Raw genomic sequence first — 24,104 nt, forward strand, 5'->3', positions numbered from 1 at the left:
GGTTGTTTTAGGGTAAATTGGAGACCAATCAGTTGCAATCCTGTTGCAGACCTTGTTCAGAAAGAATAGTTTTATATCTTGATCTGTTTGCCATGGCATACCCACCTTTCTAAAGAAGAGCAGTTTTATTAATAATAAAGCCATTGTTTAAGCAAAATTGACAATCTTTTAAGAACCCTTGAGAACTGATCCCAGTAAAATGAGGCATTAAATGGGATTCAGAAGAGAGGTTGCACATAATGAGCCATGGATGCTGAATTCTTTACTTTTATTTTTTTATTCAGCTCTGTGTTCACTTGAGATGATTCATTCTTCCAGTGAGCTCCTTCCAGGAAGGATTCCCCACAATCCTCAGAATGTTTCTCTGTCTCTGTACTATTAAAGTTCTTTCTCTGTTATTACAGCTTCCTTTTGACTGAAATCCTCTTTGATTCCTCCTGAAGGATCCTTTCAAAAAAAGGAAATGCAAAAGGAAAATTGCTGATTACAGATGTTCACAAAGACAATTGCTCCAGTAATTCTTAAAAAAAAAAAAAAAACAAACCAAAAACATTTTAAGATTAGTTGAAACGCAGAGTCTCATCTTTTCAACCAAGGAACTTGAGGTCTTGTTAATGAGGTCAGAAATAGTGCAGCTGTTGCTAAAGTGTGCTTTTCAAACCTTTTCACCTTTATGGCAGAGCTTACATGAAGCTTTGTGTGAAGATTTAATAAGAACTTAGAATACCATGTGTGCTGGTGGGCTCAAGGCTGTCTTTCTTTGGCAATGTCAAAAGAAACTGCCCTATTTATCTTGTTTGTGTGTTTGTGAATGCCCTGAGGTGAGGGTGAAGAATTACTTCAGCAGGGGAGTTCATATCAAGCACTGTACTGCAAATGTCCTAATACTGCAATGTTCTGGGAAAATTTGGTGGGTGTCAGGTAAGGGTGGAAAAAGTGAACAGATGAGAAAATGTCAATTACTAACCCCTTTTGCTACACAGAGCATGTTTTTGAGTGGTATTGTCTAAGCTGACTTTTTTACTTATTCTTTAATGTGAAATAAAGCATGAAGAAGAGACAACAGAATATACACAGCTCAAATTTTGCATGTAAAAGACTGTGTGTAGAACTCAACAGATCTGCTTGAAACACAGCACTGAGGAACATGCAAGAGGCAGCCATCAAGCGTAGGCTTTGGGTACTGGAAAGCAGAATTGTGCAATGACTGGGGAAAGGCAGATGTCTGATCCTGCTCTGCAGCCTTCTGTGTCCCAGTACAAGTTTAGTCATCTCTCTCCATCAGTAACAACATATTTAACCACTGACTGCAGGAAAAAATCAAAGCCTCTGGTGGAAATAAGTCTGAAAACTCAAAACTGTTTCTCCACCCACAGGCAGTTTTCCTGCTAGCTGAAAAGTGTTAATAACTACTGCTACCCAGTGGTTCCACTTCATTTCTGGGCAGGAAGAGCCCAGGATCCTTATCCTGGATGGACAGTGTCTCCATTTACGTGTCAGGATTTTTTCTGCCGCTCGTAGTTCTCTGTGTGGAGATCCACTGTTCACTTACCATGTGTATTTTTGCAGTGAAGTGTCTGTGATTAAATAACAAGCAGATGTGGGACAGCAAACACTTCTCTGGTCTGATTTACAGTGGAGAAGAAAGGGTGGAGGAACTGGGCAAGAATCACAACCAGATAGCTCAGAGAAGGGACATCATCTGCTCTCAGCTGTGTCCTTGTTTTACAGCAAAGAGAAGCCACACTGAATGCAGCAGAACAAGGTGGGCAATGGGCATTTGAACCACTCCAGCTACAGCTGACACTTAGCTGGGGCTTTGTTTTTTCCAGCTAAAATGGTGAGCAAGTGTTGCTCACACCTGTCAGGGTGCCGGCTCCTTTCTGCCGAGCGCTGCTTTCTGCCAGTGTTGGTGCAGTGACTCAGCTGTAGCACGAGCACTGGGAGAAGAGGGCTTTGTGTGACAAAAACAAGGATGTGAGTGGGTGCGTGCCTGCCAGGCTGTGGTACACGACTGCAGCTGCTGTGGGGATGGAACCAGCTACAGACCAGTAAGGACCACCCCAGCACTGCCACGAGCAGGGGCCCAGGACTGTGGCTGTGCTGCAGCCGGTCCAGGAATGTCTCCACAAGCTGGGAACATGCCTGGATTGCACAGCAGATCTGGCAGTGTCTGGATAAAATACCTACGTTCTCTCCTGGTTCTGCTTTTGTCTTGCCTTTTTCTTCTAAGAATTCAGAAAATGCTTCCAATGTATATTCCCCAGTATAGGCCACTTCCTGAAAAAGATTTAAAGTTAAGTATGTAACGGTACACAACATTTTGGAAATAATGGCAAAATCGGGTGGAGGATTCTTTAGACTGACCAAACTCTAGACTTTTGTGCTCAGTTTACAAAGCAAGGGCAGAGACACAGCAGGTTCCAGCATCACCTGAAACTTGAGTGTAAAGAAGAAATAGATGTCTAAGAAGGAAAGGATTTGTATAAAAATTTTAACCGTTATTTTGTGGTACCAGCTTGGGATCCTGCCAACTACTGACGTCAGTGGGGGTTTTTGTGTTTAACAATAAGCATTGGCAAGATATTCTGAAGAGCAGAGTCTTTTAAGTGTCCAGCCGTGCTATTCAAAGCTGTCTAAACCTTTCGATGGAAATTCAGATTCTGGAATAGTTTTGAATACATTGTCCAGCTGTTGCACAGCTTGAAAGAACAGGATGAATATGAGCAGTGACATTAATTTTCTTATACTTCACCTTAAGTTGGGGATTTACTGAGGATTTTCTTCTGAGGAAGTTCAATGAAAGAAGTTTCAGTTTAGAACTTTAAAATTTTCTGAGTGGATCTAGGCGCCATATTGTGTTTTAAAGATTCCTCTCCAAAAATCCTTTGCTCTCTGGAAGTATAGAAGGGTTTTGCACAAGTTTTTTAGCAAAAAGTTGTAGGAGATCATGAACATGACATTGGGAACTATCTGCTGTATCTGAGTGTGTTTGGAAATAGGTGGATGCCTATTCTCATTTGGGTTAAGCTCACTCCCACTCAGACCAATAATGCTGGTTACTCTTACACCTGATTTGAGTTCAAAGGATTGTAAACAAAACAACTCCAGACTGGTGAGTTCACTAAAATTGTACACTTTTCGTATATTAGAAGTTTGGTATTTCCATTCCATTTTAATGAAAATGCGGCAGCTTTGAAACTACTTTTTTTATGGTTTCTATGTTTGTAAGTTTAAGTTTCTTGAGAAAGATTATTTTATTTCTCCAGTGGCAATTAACATTCTCAGATGAGTCTTGATTTTTATTGGCTCTGATGATGGCTGGGACAGCAGCTTCTCAGAGCCTGAAGACCTGTAAAGCCAGACCTGTAAAGCTGATTCCTGCACTGGTTACTGGGGATGTGTGTCAACACTTCTCACTACAGTAATCAGTGCATAAGAGTACGTAGATGTTCTTTTTCTCACTTAACCCATAGAAGCAGACAAGTCAAGTACAAGACAAAATCTCTGCATTTCAGGGAAGTAGTGCAAAAACATGGTGCGCAAAGAAGGACTTGAGATTTCAAACACTCTTTAATCCCAGAGAGTTTTAAAGTATGAAACAATCCCTTAATAGTTAATGGAAATCTTTTACTAGTTTGGGGCTTTTTTGTTTGTTTATTTGGTTTTTTTGCAAACTGACATTTATTAAGAGCATTTAATGGGTTTCTGCTCTTCTGCTTGAAGACTAAACGCTCTGTGAGTGTGCAGGACTGCAGTCCAATTCATCAGAAGTTGTGCATGCACATCCAAGAGGAAAATCTCTCAAAGATTAAATGAGGACATGGGTAAATGCCTTAGAATTTAATTTAAGTTTAGTACTAAGCAGAAAAATGAAAAGCTTAGTAATGCCTTAATTATAGCGGTATCTTAATTTTTTTTTACTTCAGAGATATTTTCTTTTTAATTAGATAATGTACATAGATGGAGAATGTCGCTATTTAATATTTTTCTTTGCTTTGACTTTCAGCAGCCTTTTCCAATTATTGTGTAAATAGCTGATTCATTAGGTAGCATCTTGCAAAAATCATTGGTCTTGACAACAAATATTTATTCCCAGTGGAGGCTGGGATACCATAATGGAGTAAAATTACTGGCTTAAATGTACAGAAGAAAGGTTTTGATTTGGGTTTTGTGAAAATATAGAGGAAAATAACAAGAACAGTATTAACACTTTAGAGACAATTGTCATACATGCTCTGGAAACAACTAGCACAAGTGGTTCTTTGACAGAACATCTCTTTGAAGTAAAAAAGCACTGCAGTCATTAGGAGGTATCTGTGAATTCACTCCAAGCTGAGACTGTTGCTAGAACCCAACAGGCAGATTGGAGATTGTTGAACAGCAGAATGTGAGGCCCTAGGGACTTGTAGCCCGAGTCAGTAAATGCTACCTGAGCTCTTGCCACAGGATGAGACAATAGAAGGGCTTCTCCTCTAATTCAGGTTCAATGTCTACTCAGAGGCCAGTGCTGAGCAAAAAAGGACCAAATCTTTCTCAGCTAAGGGACCCCTTTCTCCCTGTGAGACCTGTGCACGTGTGCAAGCACAGCCCCCTGCCTTGGTGGGCAGCTGTGCCCCCACAATGTCCCCCAACAGCTTCTCACCTGGTAATCCGAGCCAGCAGGAAAGAGAGTGAAGAACGGGTAGCGAGCCAGCGCCACGGCCAGGATGTCGTTTGCTGTGACATCGATCTTCGCAATCATTACGTCCTTGCGACTTTGGTATTGCTCTCCCAGCTTCTCCCAGATCAGCAGGAGTTTTCTGCACTCATGAGACCAAGGGGCATCTGCAAATTTAAAAGTAAAATTAGAAGGACAGAGAAGAGCAGAAGAGCATGTGGTGGTGCAATCACAGGGACCTATTTAGCCCTTTAGGTTAACAGGGTTTGGGGTTTCATTTGTTGTCACTCTCTGCTAGAAACCATTTGCCCCTCATGAATTTCACATCTCCATGTAGTGATAACTAGTTATTCACTAGCACTTTTCTGATAGCAGTGCTGCCTTAGCTCTCTTTAGCCTCCTATGACTGTAGCCAGCACACAGCACTTGGACAGCTTTGCTGGAGAGGTGTGCCAGATAACCAGTGTCGAGCTTTTGACAGGGTACCCTTCCTTCTCAGACCAGGGTAAGAGAGCAGAGGAGGCTGCTGTCCTGCTAAGTTCTTTATTTCATAGTCTCACAGCTTTCTTGAAGGCAGAGTTCAAAGGGGGTTACATGATAAAGGCAAGCAGCAACAGCAAACAGCAGGCAAAATCCGCTTCTTCTGTGTATTCTATATGCTCCATATACTCTATATGCTCTATACTCTGTATGCTCTATACTCTGTATGCTCTATACACTATACACTGTATACTATACACTATACACTCTATATTTTTTCTTACAGAAGTGTAGATTATATTTGTTAGTTGACCAATAAGATTAACACACGATTCTAGTTTTTCTTTCCTTAACCTATCCTGGTCTAATTCTAACAGTCGTAAGCCTTACACCAGTGTTACACAGGTTTTACACAGATTTGTGTATGCAGTTTCTATCAGTTGTTATTGTTTATGTGAACACTCTATCTAAAAAATGTGAACAGTGTAATTCTATCTATATTTTGTCTAAAGTAAAGATTTCTGTGAAAAGGTAACACTGCTGCAGCAAGAACTGTGTTTAAGGTCTCTGCTGCAGCTTTTTAATGTTTAAGGCACTTAGCATATATTTCTACTAAAAGTTAAAAAATCTATATTTCTATTTCACTTTGGTGTGACTTCACATACTTCAGCTTGTCCAAAGGTTTTAATTCAGTCCCTGTGCTTTGGCTTCCCTCTGGGCCTGAGTCCAGAGGAGTTTTCACTCCAACAAACCAGTGCAACCCCAGTAAGTCTCCATCATTCCTGTGTTGTCCAAAGTGTACAAAATACTTCCTGCACACTAAAATTAACTGTGTTCATAAACCATGCTATGCTGGCTCTAGAAAGAGGAGTCTGAGTTATGGTGCTGTTTTGACTCTGAGCACTGCACTGATGCAGGTTACCAGAAAGGCAAACGGCTGAGAGCCCAGCATCCCCTTAAATAGCTCACAACACAGTTGCAGCCCTTCAGCAGGAGAGCAGTGCTCACACTTGGTTTATACAGAACTAAAATTTCAGGAGTGCTTTACTGAATACAGTACATTCCCTTTTCCAGCCTCTCATTTCCAGAGGACTTGGTTCAATTCTTGCTTAGATCATTCAGTTTGTTCATGATACTGAAATGTAAAAATTACTCATGTGAGTGACACAGCTGCAGCCAGCAAGGAGGGTGGCAGGAATGTACTACCCTTATGAATTTCTGGAATTCAGGACAGTAGAGCTAGTTGTCTGTATTTCTGTTAATGCTGCATGTTTGTTTTACTGAAGTAATTAAGGCTCAACCGAATCCCTGCTGGCTGGTACAAGGATAAGGCAGAGGTTTCTTCCTGGAAAGAGTCCTGTAAGGAAGCCACTTCCCTTGCAGACAGAGGAGGAAAAAAGGATTTCCTAAATCAATTTCCTAAACCACAATTCCTATCTGGGATTTAATCCTGGAGTATTATTACCAGACAATCTCACTGAACTCTCCCTCTGCCCTTGGAAGACAACACATTTCCATCGTACACCATGAGGTTCCAGTGTTGTGCTGTCTTTCAACAGGGAGATTTGATATGGCCTTGGCAAATATTTACTGAAGGGATCCAGTGCTACTCAGTGCAACACTAAGTCAGCAAAGGTATCACAGCGTTTCCATAGATATGACACAAATTTTTCTTCAATTCTTTCCACAAACAATAAAAATTAATCGAGCTCAGATTCTGTAACGTGTAAAGATTAGTTTGGTATATAGGCATGAGCTTTCTTTTTTTCCTTCCAATTGACCAGCTTTTAAGCTTTTAAAGCAGCTTAAAACCCGAATTTAATCACAACACTTACAAAACATAACAAACACAGTCATGGTCTTATTGAAGATGATACTGTTGAAATTCTTCCCAACAAGCACTTTGACAGGCATCTTGTCCCAGTCTTCTGGAATTTCTTCACTAGAAAGATGTTGCTGGGCAGAAACAGAAACATTGCTGTGAAAGTGCAGGGAGCATTGAGGAACTGTACTCCGGCTCAAGTTAATGTGAGACTGATGGGACATTACCTAATGTGCTCTGTTACTGTCTGATAACTCTTTTATATCATTACATCCTGGTCAGCCATCACATGGTTCCACCTTCTCTCCCTTCAGCAGGAGCTGGGAGCTCACAGCCCTGGGTAGCTGGTGCTCAGAATTACTTGTCCCTCTGTTGAATACAGACTCTGTAGCAGACTGTCTGAAAATGATCCTTTGGAGCACATTTGTATTCCTCTCCTGAATTCTTGTTGCCCAGTGTTCAGGAGTTGGACTAGTGGAAAGTTTATGTATTGTGGGCTCTCAGAAGTGATATAAAACACAACAGAAAGTGTGCATTGCTGCTTAAATCTCTGCCTCCACCACCAGTCACAGTCCCCACATGACTCCTACAATTTACAGTGCAGTAGCTGGGAATTTCTCTTCTCTAACACCACGGCACAGCAGCAGAAAGGCACACATGCCCCATGGCAGCTGTCCTTGGTGGGACTGTGCCACTCAAGCAGATCTTGGTAAGAAAGAGGCCACATCCCCACTGCTCCCATCCTTCTGCTCCCCTCTGGCCCTGAATACAGGATCTACCTGCTCAAGTTTCTTAAATTCTGCCTGCTCTCAGACTGACTGCTTTATCTTTTCTCCCTGTAAATCATCCAGAGGAGCACTGAATAAGCAAAATGTTTTAATGTATTTTCCACATGAGTGTGATGATGCCTCATTATGGCAACAAATGCTGTATTTACCATTGGGAATGATCCCCCTGGGAAATCCACTTTGCTAAACTCACATAAAACAAATACCAAATCTTAATCCCCTCTGAAACTGTCAATTTTCTATTTACTGGATTTTTTTATAACCTTAAAATCTCTTGCAATCGTTGTTTGCATCTCTTCCAGCAAAGGGAGGGAAATATCTCCATTATAGTATTGGAAAGATTGACGCACAGGGAGTTTTTAAAGCACTGGAGTACAACAGCTGGCATCAGTTAAAATACTGGGCCATAAATGATCAATCCAGTATTTACACTGGAGGACTGGGAAACTTTGTAGTCCACCTCAGTTGTTAAATACAGAGGAATGCTCTGTCAACAGGCGTGGATGGATGCATTAGGGTGACAGTAGAATAACAAACCCATGATCCCAACAGGATGCTGTTCTAATTCAAAAAGGGGGTGCTTTGTCAATTTGTTATGTTTCAGCTGGTGTAGTAGAGAGGTGTCCCATTAGCAATGGACATACCTTTGCTTTTCCACTTAGGTAGCTCTGGCAAAATGCTTTTAGGCTCTCCACAGTCACCTCATCTGCGGGCATTTTGTACTTGGCATCACTGGTCAGATTTAGGATTCTCACAGCAGGAACATCGATGTCCCTGACGCGAAAATACTCAAAAATCCGTCCGTTCCTTGCTTCGTTGGTATCCACCAAAACAAACAATATCTGATGATAAAGAGAGAATCATGCATCTGGTTGAGCCTTCCAGCTTTGGTTTTGCCATTTTGGAGAAATGGACTACGGAGCTTGGCAGTGAGGTAGGATCTAACCCTTAATTCAAGGAACTGTGTAGAACCATTTTTGGTCTCAGACCAAAACCCAGCAGCCCTGTGGCCTTTATTACACCTTGATCCTAGTTAATAACAAATGCTAAAGCAGCCAAAAGTACTGAAGATTTTCTCTCTGTCCTTCCAGAGTGGTTTGCTGCCACGTCTTTTAGTAACACTTCTAATTTACCCCTCAAAGTGCTTATTGCTCTTCTTCGTAAATCTTAACAGAAGAGCTGAAACACCTGCAATCCGTATGTATTTACCAATAGGTGATATTTTATCACAAGATGACTTACTATTCTTCAGTGTCTCATGTACCTGGAGCAGGAGCAGCACCGTGGGAAACCGAAATACTTGTGTGTATGACTGCCTGTAACTGTCTCTATACATGCAAACACGTGGCTGCAGGCAAGGCTATGCACATGACTTGCAGCATTCCTCAGGTTTTGTAGCTGGCTCCAGCCCTTGGTTCAGGCAACACTCTGAGATCCTCATGGTATTTCCTGGTAGTGCCAGAAATTGCCAGAACCTTGCTAAAACTCCCTTTGGTTGGAAGTTGCTCCCAGAAAGTCATATTTGTAAAACCAGAAAGAGGTTTATTTGGAGCAGCTGGAATTAGTGCTCCTCTTCGCGGTCTTTGTGTTTTAAAGAGTCGTTTCCAAGTGTAGTTTATCTTTCAGCTTGTCCTTAACAAATTCAAATAATAGTTACTGAAACTGTTTTTAAATTGTTTGGTGGACTTAGAAGAGGGACTGACAGCAGTGTACTTTTACCAGTCATGTTGCTGGGTGGTTTTCCACTGATCTTTTGGCATTCCTATTTGCAAATCTGGATTCAGTGTTACAAACCTTTCCTCTGAATTCTGCAGCAGCAGACTTGTAGTTTTCATAAATCTCATTGAATGTCTCCGAGTTCGTTGGGGTGAACAGCAGGATGTGATTTTCAACAGGGACATCGAAAATCTTCACAGATGTCTGGGAAACAAAAGACTCAACATCTGTTCCACTCTTTGTAAGCAGAACAGTGAATCAGAGGCTCAGCATATCAGTATCCCTAGGTTCTGCTATTGCAGATTTTACTTTTTAAGACTCAGTTCCCAATCATTTCCATAACCATCGGATTTTGTTTCACTGTTTTAAAGTAGATAAAGTAAGAAGAATCAGCAGCTGCTGAGTGGTTTTTTCAGTTCCAGGAAAAACCTCGTGATTATTCACAGGTTTTTACAGTCAGAAGGGGCTGTGATCTTCTAGTCTGATATCCTGTGTAACACACACAGAAGAATTAGTGCGGAAAGTAAAAGTTGGTGTTACCCAGGGAGGCCCAGCTGGGTCCCACCCCACTTTTTTGCTGCAGAAGCAGCCTTAGGCCTTGGTGTTGGCTCCACAGGAGGGAGGTGTTTGCATGCTCAGAGTTCACTGTTCCACCAGCCACTCCTCATCTCCTCCAGGAAACAGCATCTTGCCAGAGGGAAGCATCATTTGGCCTGGGCTGGACCAAGAGCTGCGTGTTGGGTTCTGCTGGTGTTTCTAGATGTGTTTAAGGATGGCCTTGCCTAACAAGCAAAGCCTCAGTCCCTAAGGTGCAGAATAGCTCCCTTGGTCTTTTTCTGCATGGATTTCTGTCTTTCTCCTGTAGTTTTTGTTAATGCAGAGAAATGCACATACCTCGATATTATATTCAGTGACCAAATCCAAGGTAAAGGTTTTGATTAGCCTCGTTAGACCCAGTTTGTTCTGTCTTCCATCTTCAAGCACTTCATTATGCACAGGTTTTCCCTGGACAAATAGTGAAGTTTGTGAGGTTGGTGGCCTTATCAACTATAGGAGCAAAATGACAGGCTTTAAAAGTGAGAGGTTTATGATCCTCAGCAGCTGAAGTTCTGTAACTTGTAAAATGAATGTCACAGCTAGATTGCAGAACAAGATTATAGCTAAAATTCAAGGTACAGATGACAGTTTTAATTTGTTCAGTAATCTTAACATACTGAAAGATCTTTCCCACCTCTATACACACTATCTGTGAGATGTGCTCGCTCAGGAAATCATTGGTCTGACTACTTCCTAGTCTAAATACTGCTGCTACCCTGTGTAGTTTTAGGTTTGTTGTTGGCCACTTCTTCTGTTGTGGACTAGAAGAAGATTCCTGGTCAAAATCAACACACAAGAAAAGAGGTGAATGTCTGCAAATCTTACTGAACGTGGCAGCAAAGGTTGATTAGAATGCAGGTTGGAAAGTAAAGCTATTATATCCAGATATTTAAGCATAAATTAGGAGTCTGGATGTAGGCAGGCAGGCTGAAAATATCACTTGTCTAAAGGTGGCTGGTTTTGCCTCCTACTTGTCTCTCTTGTCTGTAAATGCATTATTTTTTGTGTGTTAAGCTGTTTGAATTACCACCAGGAAATTATTTAACCTGAAAATTTCCCAAACTGCATTTCCATAGCCCACAGCTGTCACAGCACCTTGCCTGCTAGACTTTTGTACTCCTACCTTCTTAAACACAACAAGAGAGTTCCTTTGGATGCCGTAGTTAGCGCAGACGTCCTCACTGGCTGTCATCCCAAAAGGCATCTCTGGCACATCTCTTGCTGTCTCACAGAAAACTTCCACACTGTCATTGTGAAGTTCCTAGTCCCAGAAAGAGTATTTATTAAGACTGTGCCCTACACCCTGCTAAGATGTGCGGGAGTTAGAGCTCCAGGTGAAGCAGGCCCCTAAAGGCTTGTGAAGCAAAGAGCAGAGTGTAATTGTAAAGTGGGTATTGCTTGCCAGGATTACCTCTAAGGGGAGATCCTGGGAGTGCTGTGACACATCTGCTGTGCTCCCCTTTCCAGCTTGTGTTGGCTGGCCTGGGTCAGCAGGGATGGTGTGGGGTCCCCTGTGTCCTCCCTGCCCTCCCCTGGCACTGCCACTCTGCAAAGCCTTCTGCAGACAGGAGGGATCGTGCCACCAGCTGCTCGCCCTGCACAGCCAGCAGGAGGTGAGGGATTACATAGGAGAGGAGCTGACTGACACCTTTGGGGCTTTGGACTGAGTGCTCCTCAAGGCAGGGACCTTGACTCCTGCATCTACCAAATAGTCACTGTGCTGTCCACCCTCAAAATAAGAGCAAATTAGCAGGATGAAGGGCAACAGCACTTCCAGATTTGATTTAATCAGACAATTATTTCATGCTAGATGAATAGTAATTTATATGCTGAGACCTTCCAACACATCCTGGCACTCATATTTGTGAGCAATCTGTGAGTAATAGAAGGCCAAATACGGTTCTTTATTTGCTTGGACACTGTTTTGTTGGCTTCCACCCATTAAATTTCTGACATGCCCTAGCTCATGCTCATCTGTTGTCATTTCAGCCGCCGAGCGAAATCAGTGTCCAGTGAAACACATCTGCAGGCAGTACCTGCTATCAGCGTGGTTCAGGGAACTCTCTGGCATCTCTGTCATAGAAAGAGCTTCTCAATTTCTCCCAGCACTGGAACACTGCCTTCCTCCCTGAACAGCAAGCAGATTGCTGCAAAGCAAGGTTCTGGGCACTGAGCACTTTCACAGTTTGTCCTGTTAATGTTGTATGTGCTCACCGGCTCCGTTACCATGGGGCATTTTGGTAATGAATCCTGTTTTCCACATCCACAAAACTTGGACTATGTACTGCAGCCAGCACATTTGGGATATTATCAGTTCAGGTGTGAGTCCAGACATTGTGCTTTTAACTGGGCAGAGAGATACCAGAATAAAAATCTGTTTCGTTAGAGAAAATCCTTGATTGAATTTCCAGATATGAAAGATTTCAAGGACACAATTGAAAAGCAGGAAAAAGCTGTTCCTGTTTTACTGACTCTGACAGCATATCTTGACTATTGTTCACTAGCATTCGTCCCAAATCCTAAGAACCTTATTCTGCTCTGAAAAGTGGCAGAATTTGCTTGAGAAAGGACTACATGTGTTGGATCATTTACAGTGGTAATATTTTATGACTTTTTGGCCTTCTTCACACTGGCCAAACTTGGGATGGTTTAGCAGAAGCCCTTTCTCTGAGGCTGCAGGAGACACTGCTGTGACCAACCAGGGCTGTGCAAGCACTGCTGAAGGATCGTGCTCTCAGGAGCTGTTCTCAGGGTCTCTGTGCCCAGATACTGATTAAGGAAATGTGCTGTGGTTAAGATTTTCTTGTATCTGCCTGGGCCGCTTGTCTGGAAGTGTGAAAAAACAGATAGAGGCAGATAATGGTTTTTTAAAAGTAGAGAAAACTAAGAGTCTGTTTTTTTCTGGTGAGTTCTAGTTTGGATGTGTGGGATTTGGTGGTGATAGCAAGAAGTATATCCCAAATTTGGAACAGAAACCAGCCTTTTGAGCTTTCCAGATAATTACCCTAAAGAAGCCAATCACTGCCAAATCATCAGCTTTTATGATGGCTTCAGCCTGATCAGTAGAGTTGATTAAAACAGTGCTAGGTCCTGTTCTTCTTTTCACCCATGTAATAAAGGTTGAGGCTTTTCTGACTCCTGTGGAAGGAAAAGAGAGTTAAAATGAAAGTCAAAAGGAATGACAGAAATTTCTGTGCAATCAGGACAAAGGCAGTGGAGGTGCAGAGGGATGCTGAATACAAATGGACTTGGACTTCTTAGGACTGAGGTCAAAGCTGGTTCAGAGGGGGCTTGAGATATCCAAATTCAACCTCAGGTTCTAGTCACCATTTAAACTACTGTGACTCCAGAAGACCAACAGTGGATCAGTACAGTGTTTTCTGAGACCTCTGCAAATGGTTTTGAGTCCAGTTAAATGATTAATCACACCTGGAGAATAGAGATGAGGAAATTCAGGCAGAAAACCTGTCCTGCAAGATTTCATGTGTCCCAAAATCACAGTGAGCCATAAAGTGCTATCGACCTGAGGTTTAATCCAGAATGACTTCAAACCAGTTGCAGATTTTATTGAACTGTTTGTTCAATTATATTAGGTGTCAAAATTGTTCCTTTGGTGCTGCAGGAGGGATCTGATAGGCACAGAGACATGTTAAAATTCCTCTGTGGGGCTATAGCATCACTTCAGTTTAGACATAAGAAACAAAGCTGAAGTGTAAAAGTTGTCATTTAGTTCTGGATTGTTCCATCTTTTGGTTTCCAAATTACCACTACCAGTTTTACTGAGATTATAGTCAGTGTGTTTATTTGGTAAATTCTCCTAAGCTTTCAGGAGTTTTAGAATATTGAGTCTCTTTTAAAATTATGCTCTTAAACTATGATGTTTTCAGAGGAATTTGAGGTACCAAATTGAGGTTTAGGCTATTAAAATCTCGGCCCTTTCATCTCTATATGACAGACAGCCTTCTTGGATCAGAGTAAAGGTTAATTAAAATCATACATGAAAGAGAAGAAGTTAAGTGCTAGAGTCAAAATGTATAGTACAAGTGGATTATCAGAGATGCAAGTCCTGGCACTGTGCATTTTAGCAGAATGACAAGATCAAAATTGAGTCAGACCATTTCACTGCCATCAGTTTTGCAGCAGACAGCACTGCAAATAGTTTAAAATACCATTTCTTTAAAGTGAAGCAGGCAGACATCTGCTCTGGAGTGTAGAGGCTGCAGAACAAAGCACAGAGCAGTATCTAGTGGTCACATAGTGCTTGACTTCTGCTGTCTAAATGCAGAATGGAGGTCTTGTCACTTATGTCAGTGCTATAGCCCCTAAACCTACTTTCCATTTGATTAATCTTTCTATTGAGTTCCTTTAATCAGCCTGTGTACTGGCCAAATTCTGACCATGCAGTCGTAAATGATGATTTACAAAGCCTAGATTTGGCTTTCATGTTATGTCCATTGCCAGGGCAACCATTCAAAAATTCCATCTTCCCTAAAGAGTTGAATTAATTCATTGATTTAAGCAAGGTCTGCAGTTTCTTTTGTATGTACCAAGTCCTGTGTGAGAAGCCACTGGGTGGCCAGTGCACATTTCCAGTTGCCAATGCTCAGTGGTTTAAAAGTCAAACATGCTACGTGAGGTTTTACTCAGTGTTGCACATAAGCATTTACCAGTGAACAAAATGTAATTTAAGCCATTATTGGTGGTACATGTATTCCAAACCACTGGTGCTATCTGCCTGCTACAAAGCACAGAGCAGCAGCCAGTTTCCTAATTCCTGCATCTTGCTGGAAAGCGTGCCTGAAGCAGCAGCTCTGCTGGAGGGCAGCTATGTGTGTGTTGTTGCAATACTCTGTACTCACTGGCTCACACCAGAAAACCTGCCACCTTTACCAGTTTAAGAGAGGTTTTCTTGTCAGTGCTGTAGATTTAATCAGAGACTGAAGGTAAGGGCTTTTGGTTTCAGGTGACAGCACCTCTAATAAAAGTTCAGTACAGCATGTCACGCTGTCAGTGGCATTTGTGCAGAGGCTGCTGTTTGCACAAGTCTGGATGGTGGGAACTTGGTAAGAAATTCAATAGTGAGGAGGAGCAAGTTGCTAAAAATACTGAAGATCAGGTTTCAGCAGGAGCCACAGGGGGCTCAGCAGTTAAAGATATCTTAGCACTTGGTTGTGTACAGGCTCAGGAGGCAAACTCTGGGTTCTTTTTTTTTGATTGTTGTATTAAACTTGTGACTCACCTGTATGTGCTCAGAGTATGCTAACAGATTGCAAGTCATGCAATTTTTATCACCTCTGTAAAAGTTCATTTTATGAAAAAAACCCTTTCTTGTATACACTGTAAGTGAACGAAAACATCTCGTAAGACCTGGGTTTCTGGGATTGCTAAAGTCTGCTGTTGTCTTTGCTTAGTATCTTTCTGTAAAGTACTTCAAATTATTCCGTGTTTTATTCTAAGCCACATATGAGCTCCCTCTGATGGCTAAATAGCAAAATTATTTTCCTTAGCTTAGGAAGCCTACCTGTATGCTAAGGACCCTGTGAATTCCCAATTCATTGTCAGACGTAGTGTTGCTCCAGCCTGCTTCTGTAGGCATGCTGCCCGTGGGAATTGCAGTGGACCAGAAGAGTAATGGAGCAGTTTTGGGACCCAGTTCTTGTTTGGCATAACTCATTAATGTTTACTGTAGTAATTGGGAGTGAGTTGTCTTGTTGGGGCAGTTCTGTACTCGGTGGAATAACACCAGTAATTAATTTGGCTGTGTGAACTTAATAGAGAAGATATTCAGTTACACCCTTGGAAGATGAATTCAGATTCAAGTTCCTGTATTGGTACAGAGGCAATTGCATATTTAAAACCGTGGGCAAAACCAGCTTTCCACCTTGTGTATTTTTTATCTGAGCATCTGTATTTTTCTTCTCAGCAGTGTAATAGATAGGTACATCCTGTCATTACTATCATTATCTTATCAGTGCATGAGACAGTTTACCTTTGCAGTCTGTGGGATCTTCCCTGCTGCCATTCACAAAAAATTTCACCGTAGGAAAGGCTTGAATATTAAATTCTTTTCTCAAGTCATGTTGGTGTGTCACATCCATTTTGCCAAACTGGATTCTTGGAGCTTCTTTTTTAAGCTGCCGTGCAGCCTCAGCAAATTCTTCAGACAAATTCTGAGATGATTGAGATAAAGTAACATCTGGAAAAGGCCAATCAAGAGCAAATGGGTTACATAAGCCACAGCATGAAGCTTTCAGTGGAGGTTGTTGTGTCAAGTGGTAGCTGGAGGGTTTGAATAAGGTCTTCTATGACTCAGAAATAAATGAGAGATTATATTTACTTCTTTATATTGATGCTGGTTTTTCACCACTCCATGTGATCTTGAACCAGTCACGATGAACAACCAGCAACATTACAATAGTCTTCTGTTGGGAAAGTACAATGAGCAATTAAAAAGTGGCTTGACTGACAATGCTGGGCATGAGTTAGAGAGGTGAAGGATAGAGTTAAGTATTGCTCACATTAGGACTCTTTGATAAGATCCCATTTTTGTAAGCACTTCACTGAGGCAAACTTTCGTAATGCAGAAAGTACTTTTCCAGAAAAGATACTGAGGAGGGAGAGAGAGGAGCAGAGCTGGTGTTTTAAAGGCTGGCAGTGTGCTCCTGTGTGCTGTGCTGGGTGCCAGCCCTTCTCCAGCTCCAACGGCAGCTGTGTGCTTGGTGCAAGGAGAGCGGCCACCCCAGGCTGGGCCCTGGAGCTGTAAAGTTGTATTAACATGAAAAAAAGGACAAGAGAAGGAACCTAGGCACACAAACTGCTCTGCATTCAAAGTCAGGTAAGAAATAAAGGCCTGGAGCTTTACAGTTTTGCAACTTGGGTTGAAAAAAAACCCCAAATTTTGGTTGAAATTGAGATACCCTGTCTTGTTAAATTTCTTTTATTATAAAGAACAAAACCTTTTTCTTTAGATTATGCACATAAAATTTTTTGTTTCTTCGATATATTTTGCAAATGGGAACAGATGAAAAACATGCAGTTAAATTTGGTTTCATAAAATGGTGTTTGTTCTTTTGTGTGTGTATGAGTGGCTTTGTGTATACACGTGTTCAGATGTATAATTGCACAAGCACACGCACAAATGCACCAAAGCACAACTCTAACCAAACAAATGTCTTTTGTTCTTTCACTAAATTACAGAAGCCCTTCTCTACAGCATACCTGGTGATTGCACAATGTGGTTATAACCAAAAAAAACAAATGGACATTTCTGTAGGAGTTCTAATAAATGAAAGATAACTCCATAATCTAACTCAGTGCTGAGTTACATGCCTTGCATTATTCACTGTTATCCTTGCTCTGATTCCCAGCCATCAATCATTTTCTTCCACCTTACTGTTACAGCAAGTGTGAAGATTAGCATCAAATAATGCTATTTTCTCAGAATATTAAAGTGATAGGCCCTTCCACATTCAGTGACATACAAACCCATTTTGGAGAGGCTCATAGAACCCCTGCACTGGAACAGCTGCTCCAGCTGCTAATTTGCCAAGGGTTCCTGTTAGTACAACAAAACTCAGTGTCTGCTCAGGGGATAACCAGATACCATGTGATGAAGAGAAGGTGCTTTTCTAAATAAAGTAAATGAGCCTTAAGACAGCAGTCCAAATCCGAATTGTGTTCTAACTGCCTGTAAAATCAGTGTTTCATCAAATAAATTTATTATGATTTTTCAAAGAAATTTTACCCAAACTTTAATTTCCTATTTCCAATGTATAACAATATTCTTATGAACCTTTCCCTCAACAGGATTGTAATGTGTTATCTCCTAGCACCAAAGAAAGAAAGAAAGAAAGAAAGAAAAAAAGAAAGAAACCAAGATGTCTCCAGTTGTACCTCAAGATGCTCTAGAGGCAACTGCAGCAAACCAGCAATGCTGAGCCATCAATGTAAGAAATTGCATGCCTACCCTATAAAATTGCATGTCTACCCTATGCTGCTTCTAGGGACACTGTGTGTTGAGCCTTTATGAACTATTTTTGCTTAAACTGATTGCAAAGGTGGACTATTCAATAAGACATGGAGTGTTTGCGATGCAGTTTGAGAGTGCTGGTACACAGTGACTGCAGGTGGCAGGGCTAGCCCAGAACAATGGCTGGGCTTGCCAAGAGGAAGGGTGTATGGCTCTGGACAGAGTGCAGTTGGAGTAAGGAGCAGGAAACCCCACAGCAAATCAGGATCCAGCAGCTTTCAGCTAATTCCAAGTCAGTGTTTCACACCAGAGGCAATTTCAGTATAATGATTTTTCTTCTAATAACCTAAGGTTGCACAGCTGTTTTACCACAGCTGGGAAAGTGGAAGCTTAAATGCTTTTTGCACAGTGAAATGGGAAGGAGCAGAAGAAACTGTTGGTGAAGCCCAGAAACAGAAGCTGAAGTTTCACAAATAAAAAATAAATACTGATCTCAGACACAAGATATCTGGGTAGATTGCCTGGGTAGAAGAGGGTGTAGGATCCATTTTTCTCTGAAATATTTCAATTCCAAACAGATGTTTTAAGAATCATCCCTTATCACTGAATGACCTGGGTAGTCAGAGTTGCAGGTAACTAGGAATGTAAGTAGCATGCTTAGATAATGAGAGTTGGCAGAGTTAGTGGCTCCATGCCACTACATGACTCCATTCTGTAAAAAGTAATCTGCAGTCAGAGACCAGGAGAACTTTAAGTACCATTCACCTGCTAACTGTGAGACACAAGTTCAGTGAGTGAACAGGCTTCTTCATCACACAGATAAAAACTGTCTCCTTGACTACCCAGAAATCATGTGGAAACATCCATCATGCACCTTTCCCCTGCTTTCCTGAGTGATTAGACTCCTCTTCAGCTCTCCATCAATTCCTTTTCATTCCACTCATTCTCTGTTTGCCTCCCAGGTGCTTTATTTTTCAAGTTGTTTGAGTGTTGCAGGAAATCATCGCTCCTTTTATTTGGAGCCTTTTCTTGAGGTTTGTTTCGTTTCCTCTGGTTTAGATTTTTATTGACACCGATCACTCCAGGCAGTGGGATGAGGAAGCAGCTGCTGGGGCTAATGTGGCATCACAGGCTCCAGACTCAAGGAGCATCAGCAGGGTACAAGAGCAGACAGGGATAAGAGGCAAGAGAGCTGGTGACAAGGTCACCAGGGAAGGCATGTGTGGGTGGTGGGACACCTGTGCAAACCAGTGTGCTGTGCCACATCTGCCAGAAGCAAGAGGCCCTTCAAAGGCTGCCAGCTCAAGAACAGCATCGTATTAACATGGGAGAATGTTTCCATTATCTGTAGTTTTAGCTGTGTTGTAAATAAAAACAAGGAGAAATTAAGGGTTGGAAAATTAAAAGTGGGAAGAGAACCAGAAATCCTGTATTTTGACTCTTATCTCTTCAGTACATCAACAACCTGAGTAAGCTGCTGTTTCTTTTTCACAGTGCAGTTTACTGAGCTAAAATACATTGAAATGTGGACAGATAAATGTTTTGCTGACACATTAATGCGTTTAATGACCCTAAAGTATTCTTGAAGTGGGTATACATGGAAGCACAACAAGTTACTTTTCCTTTAGCTAATTGCTGGTGGCCTCCAATCTCACTCTGCTGTCTACATCGATGGTTTAGGGATGGCTGCAGTCATTGTGAATGTGTCTGTTCTCCTGCCACGTACAATTTCCTGGCTGTTAGTTTCTGACATGGTCACAAAACCATTTCAGCAGTCCCATTTCTCATCTTCTGTGCAGGCAGCTTTTGCAGTTGCACTACAGATATATAATCTTCTCTGTAGAAGAGTCTGGAGATGAAGGATAGATTCATGTTTAACTTATCAGAGTGGAAGGATGTTAATCTTGCTGCAGTTGCAAGCTTGCTTGTGTAACCTTGAATTCTCTCATTCTTTTCTAGAGTGAGATATGGCCATAACATCCTGTGCTGACCTCTCTACTTTTTAACTGAGGTTTGTAGTTCATTTGAGCTCTTCTGCTATGCAAACATCAGGGTTTATTCTAAGCTTGGGTTATTCAAAGCATTCACTGAAACAGGCAGGTGTGAGAGACACCTACATGAGGGACCCATGCTAGTCAGTAATTCTGCAGCTGGTAACTACAATTTTTTTTCCAATAATATCACCTTCAGCTTTTGTGCCTTAGAAAGGAGATGTTTGTCTTCAAGAGTAACCCTCATCTTGCCTATTCAATGTCATTATCTCAGCATAGGCTGTCAGTCACAGGTTGCAGGAACACTGTGCCTGACCCAGTGGCTCACTAGATGTACAAATGTTCTGCTAGAGAAGGTAAACTTCACCTTTTCACAAATGAGAGCGTGCTTAGCACACAAAGCAGCAGCACAAGGTCTGCACCACTCATGTGCTTGTCCTTAGGCTATCCCCATGTTTATCTAGGAACTGGAAACTTTTCAGTGCAAAGAACAGCAGCAAGCATTCTCAGAAACCTGTGGAATACAGCATTCACTGGGGCCTGTGTCTTTTCCTGAGCTCTCCTGATAAGTTGGAGGAAATGGTGTTATCCTGTGCTTTGAAAGCAGTGTTTTTAGCATTCCTGTGCATGAGTGTACAAAGTTGATTCTCTCTGTGATAGGCATATTTGTTAGAGTGCTTGAGACCTTTTATGGTGTTTGTTTGCTTTTCCCTGCAGTGGAAGTCAACACAGGGACTCATATTCAGGCAGTGTGTAGTGTAAACAGTGAAACTCTCCCATGCAGGCAGCACTGATCTAAGGTCTGCCTTCTGCTGGCAACAAGTGCTCTGAATTCCCTGTGCTCATAAGCATTTGTGTGGAATTTAGATCAGTTTAACATGGATAGGGACATGCCACAGCCTGCAGCAGAAGACCACTTTCAAGTGAGTGCTGAGATGGGGTGCTCCTAGCGTGTGCAGGGCACACAGCTCAGCTGGGCAGGGCTCACACATTGCTGGGTGATGCTTGCATCCTTTTCAGACATGTCTTGTGGCACAAAATAGCTGGGATGAGGGAGGAAGAGGATTTCCAGGTCAATGCTTGGTTTCCCCACTGGGTACTTGCCCTGTGAACTTTGCCCAGCTCCAGAGGGATCTGTACACTGCCTGGCCGAAAGTCAGCATGTATTTATAGCAACCCTTCCTGAAGGAAGGCAGACCTGGGGCTCTGGGAGGGTGGAACTGACAGGTATTAAAAGGACTTGGGCGTCACTGGGCAGAAGACATCAAAGCAGACCTCACCTCACAACTATTGTGGGACTGGTAAGTAAATAATATTATGCAACAGGGAAAGCATTGGGGCTTTCTTAGAACTGATAGGTGGTCCAAGGCACAGTCTTGAATCAAAGTTTGTAGCTCAAACATTTCTGGTGTCGGTACAGCACCAGAAGAAATTCCACCTTCTGGGAAGCCTGGGATTCCTTCCCACTCCCTATGTCTCTGTGATTGCTGATGAGTAAGGAGGAAAAAGATCTCAGGTCCTGCATTCATTCTGAATGTCAGAAGCTAATTCCTGGCAGCCCCACAGATTTCCTGAGTGATCTGGGCAATATTGTTTTCTCTCACATTATCTTAGTTTCTTTAATAGTTCCTTGTTAACACAGGTTGTTCATTTAGATAGAATTTTAAAGAATGGGATATAAAAGATTAAGGCTTTATGGCTTTTGTGTGCCAGTCCCATCTTTAGTCTCCTTATGCTGTGGCAATGAAATTATTACAGCAAATGAATCAGCTCATTCAGCATTGTGGAGTCAGGTTTCCCACACCCCAGGGCAGTGCCTCACTGCAGGATAGTTTTTCACTGCCCCAGAGGCTGTTCAGTGGCATGTCTCCAAAGGGAGCTATAGAGACTGAGGTCAGTGATTTCCAGATCATGTATCTGTGCTGTGGAGCTCATCACTCTTGGGAGTGATTCCAAAACTCTTTCTGGGGACTGTAGATGCCGTTATGGTTTGTGGGGGAAAGGCAGTCCATGAGTTTTCAGTAAGCCCTTCAGACAGACTTGTTGGCCTTTGATCCAAACCAGCAAGCGATGAGGATCACTGGAGCAAGGTGTGTTTGGGGAGCAGAGCTTCATCTCTGCATTTTGGAAGATGCAGTGGGGAATGGAAGAGTGTGTCTGTCCTTCCCTTCTGGAGAAGCCAGTGGTGAGGGTGGTGGGATGTCAGAGATGTCCAAGACTCTGCTCTGAAGAAGGGGAAAGAAAGCCTGATTTAGACTCCCACATCCTTTGAGTGCCCCAGTCCCTGGGCTACTGTATTCTGAACAACTCTTTCTCCATCTCCTCTCTCTTGATGAATTCTTTCACATCTGTTTTCCGTTCATATTTGGTTTGCAATCCTGAGGTGTGTTGCAATATCTCACTGTTGATAATCTCTGCCAGTACTAAGAAGGTTTGGCTACAAACTCTGCTCTGGCCTGGCCATTTAGATCCTGTGCTTTGAAACAGCTCTTACAAAGCTGAGAATACAGAATGACCAAGGTTTTTCTGATAAACTATTTTTTCACCAAAATTATGCATCTTCAGAGAGATAAAACCGTTCACAACTGCGGACTGAATGTGGCAAATAGCTTTAAATCCTCCACAATTAGTAAATAAAATCTTCCCAAAGTTCAAAACTTTCAGAAGTATTTAAAAATTTTAAACATTATGTTTCAAATAATTTTCTTATGTGATTATTCTGAAAGTTTAAAAATACTTGAAGTTTTATAACATTGTTTCAGGATTAATGAAGTGTTTGGTATGATCCAAACATATTTTTTGTTTCAGGAGTCTGTTAGTGTATTTTGGGTCTTGTTGTTGGAAAAATACAAGTATTTTCATTTCAGCTTGACCTACAGTACATCATAATCATTATTATTACTATTATTATTAATAATATTATTATTATCTTTGTCATCTATGTCTTTATTATATTCTTTATTTAGGTTATTATCACTTTTTATTTATTGCCATAATATTATATTGTATGTGTTGTTATATTTTCATATTATTATAATTAAAGATATTATATTATATTATATTATATTAGCCTTATGCAGATCAAAGGGTTTCTGCTACCAGCAAGCTGCTGGCCAGTGCAGATCCCTGTTTGTGGCATGGGAAATTATGCAGCATCTGAACTTTTAGATGGGTAACATCACAAGAATCCACCTCTTGGCTTTTGCCCTTGTGATGTACTTGTAGGCCAGACCTGACAACAAAGTTAGTTACTCAAAAACCCCACCAGTTTTCTCCCCAGGAGGAATAAACGTGAACCTAAAACAAGGACCACAAACCTGCCTCTACCTAACCAAGTGCTCATTTCAGGGGAAAAGAACAATATAATGCAATTACAGACATCAAAATGTTGTAGAAAGACAATCCCTAAAACCCAAAGACTCCCAGAGGAGAGATGCCATCCAAAAAATCTCATACAAAGTGCTGATGAAAATGTAAGAAGGAGAAAAGCATTCTCTGGTTAATTTTTGTTTGGTTGGGGGTTTTTTTAATATGTTTTACCCATCACTGCTGTGAAACACATACTTGCAAAACCAGGCAGTGAAAGCAAAGAATGCCAGCTCATCACTGTCTTATGTCTTAAGTAGCAGACTGGTGTTTAACCACCCCAAAAAAGAATAAACTTTTGTAGTTACAATCAGAAATAGATACATGGAGGAAACCAAAATAAACAAGGACTGCTGGGGGGCAAAGGAATGGTAAAACAAGCACTCCTGAGTGTCCCAACATCAGTCATTCTCTGCTGAGCCACCAGGGCAAGAGAGTGGAAATTGATACTCACAGAACTTCACCAGGAGGTATTTGGTTTCCTTCAATGCTCTGTCAAAGTTGCTCGATTTCAGCAAGAGGACATGGTTCTCCTTTTTTATTTTGGGGAGCTTGGCTTTCTTCAGCTTTGCTTCATTTGGGCTTATGCTGTCTGCTGCCAGGAAGCCTGTGAGAAACAACAAGAGAAGAAGGAAAAAAGGATGTGTCTTCATCTTGTCCTGCCTTTACCCAGATACTGAGAAAGAAAGAAGCAAAGGAGCATTAAGCAGTAGGG

General features: G+C 41.7%; 2 protein-coding genes across 6 annotated transcripts in view; one reads left to right on the forward strand and one right to left on the reverse strand.

Annotated features, from left to right (window-relative positions):
• Positions 1-291: 291 nt before the first annotated feature.
• PDILT (protein disulfide isomerase like, testis expressed) lies at positions 292-24,042 on the reverse strand. Its single transcript, XM_032126059.1, has 11 exons — positions 23,844-24,042; positions 16,053-16,259; positions 13,068-13,201; positions 11,187-11,324; positions 10,361-10,471; positions 9,545-9,670; positions 8,395-8,592; positions 6,976-7,096; positions 4,646-4,827; positions 2,191-2,280; positions 292-447 (listed from the first exon to the last, which is right to left on the reverse strand). Exons 1-11 carry the CDS (start codon positions 24,040-24,042, stop codon positions 379-381), a joined length of 1,575 nt encoding a protein of 524 aa, XP_031981950.1. The 3' UTR covers positions 292-378.
• The window catches only part of LOC116451997 (acyl-coenzyme A synthetase ACSM4, mitochondrial-like), a 28,481-nt gene continuing 22,314 nt past the window's right edge, over positions 17,938-24,104 (forward strand). For 2 of the 5 annotated variants that reach the window (XM_032126055.1, XM_032126054.1), the window contains exon 1: positions 21,157-21,324. The gene's annotated coding sequence lies outside the window, so the exon portion shown is untranslated. Of the gene's footprint in view, positions 18,010-21,156; positions 21,325-24,104 lie in introns of those variants that run through there. The other 3 variants (XM_032126050.1, XM_032126048.1, XM_032126051.1) reach the window with 3 other exon arrangements.

This window comes from Corvus moneduloides, chromosome 16 (genome assembly GCF_009650955.1).
Source record: "Corvus moneduloides isolate bCorMon1 chromosome 16, bCorMon1.pri, whole genome shotgun sequence".
Taxonomy (NCBI): domain Eukaryota; kingdom Metazoa; phylum Chordata; class Aves; order Passeriformes; family Corvidae; genus Corvus; species Corvus moneduloides.

Bases quoted from the DNA above. Each gene is read 5' to 3' on its own strand.
- PDILT (XM_032126059.1), bottom strand. From the start codon at position 24,042: ATGAAGACACATCCTTTTTTCCTTCTTCTCTTGTTGTTTCTCACAGGC. The intron at 16,260-23,843 runs GTGAGTATCAAT...GGCCTTTTCCAG, and splicing joins ATACCTCCTGGTGAAGTTCT to ATGTTACTTTATCTCAATCA. The intron at 11,325-13,067 runs GTAATTATCTGG...TTCTGGGACTAG, and splicing joins CAGTGATTGGCTTCTTTAGG to GAACTTCACAATGACAGTGT.